Source organism: Nerophis ophidion, linkage group LG14, assembly GCF_033978795.1.
Source record: "Nerophis ophidion isolate RoL-2023_Sa linkage group LG14, RoL_Noph_v1.0, whole genome shotgun sequence".
Taxonomy (NCBI): Eukaryota; Metazoa; Chordata; class Actinopteri; order Syngnathiformes; family Syngnathidae; genus Nerophis; species Nerophis ophidion.
Window position 1 is genome coordinate 11,708,704 of NC_084624.1, and position 5,000 is coordinate 11,713,703.

General features: G+C 35.5%; 1 protein-coding gene across 5 annotated transcripts in view; it reads left to right on the forward strand.

Moving 5' to 3' along the window:
- pif1 (PIF1 5'-to-3' DNA helicase homolog (S. cerevisiae)) overlaps positions 1–3,492 on the forward strand; it is a 146,156-nt gene extending 142,664 nt beyond the window's left edge. For all 5 annotated transcript variants that reach the window (XM_061919839.1, XM_061919841.1, XM_061919838.1 and 2 more), the window contains one exon: positions 3,284–3,492. In XM_061919839.1, the coding sequence (XP_061775823.1) occupies positions 3,284–3,334 (51 nt within the window). In that variant the 3' untranslated portion in view covers positions 3,335–3,492. The remainder of the gene's footprint in view (positions 1–3,283) is intronic.
- The last annotated feature ends 1,508 nt before the right edge of the window (positions 3,493–5,000 follow it).

Here is a 5,000-nt window from a genome sequence, read left to right on the forward strand (position 1 = left end):
ATATACATGCATACACATGCATACACATGCATACATACATGCATACACATGCATACACATGCATACACATGCATACACATGCATACATACATGCATACATACATGCATACACATGCATACACACATGCATACACACATGCATACACACATGCATACACACATGTATACACATGCATACACATGCATACATACATGTATACACATGCATACACATGCATACATACATGTATACACATGCATACATACATGTATACACATGCATACATACATGTATACACATGCATACACATGCATACATACATGTATACACATGCATACACATGCATACACATGCATACATACATGCATACACATGCATACATACATGCATACACATGCATACATACATGCATACACACATGCATACACATGCATACACACATGCATACACATGCATACATACATGCATACATACATGCATACACATGCATACATACATGCATACACATGCATACATACATGCATACACATGCATACATACATGCATACACATGCATACATACATGTATACACATGCATACATACATGCATACATATATGTATACACATGCATACACATGTATACACATGTATACACATGCATACACATGCATACATACATGCATACATACATGCATACATACATACATGCATACACATGCATACATACATGTATACACATGCATACATACATGCATACATACATGCATACATACATGCATACACATACATACATACATGTATACACATGCATACACATACATACATACATGTATACACATGCATACACATACATGTATACACATGCATACACATACATACATACATACATGCATACACATGCATATACACATGCATACACATACATACATACATACATGCATACACATGCATACATACATGCATACACATGCATACATACATGCATACACATGCATGCATACATGCATACACATGCATGCATACATGTATACACATGCATACACATGCATGCATACATGTATACACATGCATACACATGCATGCATACATGTATACACATGCATGCATACATGTATACACATGCATGCATACATGTATACACATGCATGCATACATGTATACACATGCATGCATACATGTATACACATGCATGCATACATGTATACACATGCATGCATACATGTATACACATGCATGCATACATGTATACACATGCATGCATACATGTATACACATGCATGCATACATGTATACACATGCATGCATACATGTATACACATGCATGCATACATGTATACACATGCATGCATACACATGCATGCATACATGTATACACATGCATACACATGCATGCATACACATGCATGCATACACATGCATGCATACACATGCATGCATACACATGCATGCATACACATGCATGCATACACATGCATGCATACATGTATACACATGCATACACATGCATGCATACATGTATACACATGCATACACATGCATGCATACATGTATACACATGCATACACATGCATGCATACAAATGCATGCATACATGTATACACATGCATACACATGCATGCATACAAATGCATGCATACATGTATACACATGCATACACATGCATGCATACAAATGCATGCATACATGTATACACATGCATACACATGCATGCATACAAATGCATGCATACATGTATACACATGCATACACATGCATACACATACATACACATGCATGCATACACATGCATACACATACATACATGTATACACATGCATACATGTATACACATGCATACACATACATGTATACACATGCATACATGTATACACATGCATACACAAACATGTATACACATGCATACATGTATACACATGCATACACAAACATGTATACACATGCATACATGTATACACATACATACACGTATACACATGCATACACATACATACACGTATACACATGCATACACATACATACACGTATACACATGCATACATGTATACACATGCATACACATACATACATACATGTATACACATGCATACACATTCATACATGTATACACATGCATACACATTCATACATGTATACACATGCATGTATATACATACATACATGTATATACATACATGTATGTATATGCATATACGTATGTATATACGTACATGTACACACATACATACACACGTACGTACGTACACACATACGTATGTACACACATACATACACACGTACGTACGTACACACATACGTATGTACACACATACATACACACACACGTACGTACGTACGCACGCACGCACGCACGTACGTACACACACGTACGCACATACGTACACACACGTACGTATGTACGTACACACATAAATGTATCAATGTATATACATGTGTGTGTACATACATATGTATGTGTGTACATACATATGTATGTATGTACACACATACATATGTATGTATGTGTGTACACACATATGTATGTGTGTACACACATATGTATGTGTGTACATACATATGTATGTGTGTACATACATATGTATGTGTGTACATACATATGTATGTGTGTACATACATATGTATGTGTGTACATACATATGTATGTGTGTACATACATATGTATGTATGTATATATATGCATACATATACAAACATATGTATATGCATACATGTATGTATATATGTTTATACATGTATGTATATACATACATGTATGTGTGTATATACATGTACGTATATACATACATACATGTACGTATATACATACATACATGTATATGCATGTATATACATACATGTATGTATATACATGTACATGCATGTATATACATGTACATGCATGTATATACATACATGTATATACATAAATGTACATGCATATACATATATACAAATGTGTATACATATACATGTGTATATACACACATGTATATACACACACATGTATATGTATATACACATGCACACGCATACAAAAGTCTTCAAAAGGTTAACCATTATGTTGCTACAATAATAAACAAACGAAAGAGCATGCTCTTGCCTCTGATGTCACATTATCGATGGGAAAATGCATTTTACAACAATATGATTTGACTGAGCGGCTAGGAGACACAACCGTTAACAAAAGTAAAAAGGGATTAGAAGGGACAGATTTTAAAAAAAAATTGTAATTATTGAATTTTTTTTAACTTGGGGCTTCTGGCGGGCCGTAGTTTGGGGACCTCTGGCGTAGATATGTTCTGCACAATTATTGAGCGTGACCTTCTATATCAACTTGTGTCTACAGACTGCCATGGAGGATTATGTTGACAGCGACAACAGAGAGAATCTCCGGTGAGATAGTTTCTGCAGCCTCCAACTTTATTGCACTTGCTACAAGGTGGGAAACCTCCACCCTCTTGTGGTCTTTTATTGCCATCCAAGATGTAGACATCTTGTATGCCATCATGTGTTCGATTTTGTCTTTTTTTTTTTAAATAAAGATTTTTAATTTAACGTGTATTGGGCTTGTTTAAATGTATTCAAGTTTATTGTTACAAATATAGCTGCAGGAATGTTTTGAGATATTTCTGTGATATTAAGTGAAACGCTGTGAATACTTTTCAGATGCACTTTACATGACGTGCTAATAAAGTGCATGTAAACACTTTCAGGACAATGAAAGTTGTCCAATTATTTGAAGCTGGAGCTTTTATTGGTACTTAGAATTCCCCCCTCCCAATTTCTAGTAAATTATTTTCAATTTGTATCAATTTTATAACAAACTAAAACGTAATGTCTATCATGTTAGTTCCAACCATAAAAATTACTTTAGTTATCTTGCTCCACATCACTGGAATACACAATCTTTAGCATTTTCAAAGTATCTTCAATGTTAGAATTATTTGCTATCTAAAAAATACAAAACCTACAAAAAGTCATAATTTTGTTTTTTTTTCTCCTTCATAAAAATCAGACGGCCATAATTTATAATTGCAAAACCAAGTGATCGCCACAAAATACACCAAATATGATATGCATTTACCTCTAATTATACAATATAATGTAAACATTATTTTGCTTGATTGTAATTATAATTCTTTAAACACTAATTGACCATTTTAATGTTTCTGTACCTTCATTTTCTTCCGCTCATCCGAGGTCGGGTCGCGGGGGCAGCAGCCTAAGCAGGGAAGCCCAGACTTCCCTCTCCCCAGCCACTTCGTCCAGCTCCTCCCGGGGAATCTCGAGGCATTCCCAGGCCAGCCGGGAGACAAAGTCTTTCCAACGTGTCCTGGGTCTTTTAAAGATATTTTAAAGACATTAGCAACATCTGGGAGGAAACCCCCACGGATAGGGGTAGAGGACAGGTGTTGGAAGTGGTCCGACTTAAACCGATCACAGGAAATAGATTAACTGGTCAAACAACAACTTACCTCAAAAGGTATTTTAAGGATAATTTTCCGAGAGGACATCAGAGGAGTAGTCTGGCCCATTCTTGTTCTCCTGGAGCTGCAGTTCCAGTCGGGGGCTCGCTGAAACAAATAAAGCTTTTTGTTTGACAATTTCTCGTTGGCGTCTCATTGACTCATCACAGGACCATTAAATATGCATTAGTAAATAAAAAATCTTACCTCATCCCTTTGAAATTTGACGACGTTTCTCAAAACAGCTGTCTTGTTTCTTCTTTGTGGCAATCTCGCAGGTTGACCGACAGCCCTCTAATAAGTCAAATACTGCCCTCGTGTGGACTATGTGTGCAATGCATACATTTGATCTGATGTGTCAGGTTTTTTAGGAAAAATTAATTACACTAATGATGTAGAGCAGTGCTTCTCAAATGGGGGTACACGTACTCCTGGGGGTATTTGAAGGTATTTCAAGAGGTACGTGAGATTTTTTAAAAATATTCTAAAAATAGCAACAATTCAAAAATCCTTTATGAATATATTTATTGAATAAAACTTCAAAAAAATATGAATGTAAGTTCATGAACTGTGAAAAGAAATGCAACAATGCAATAT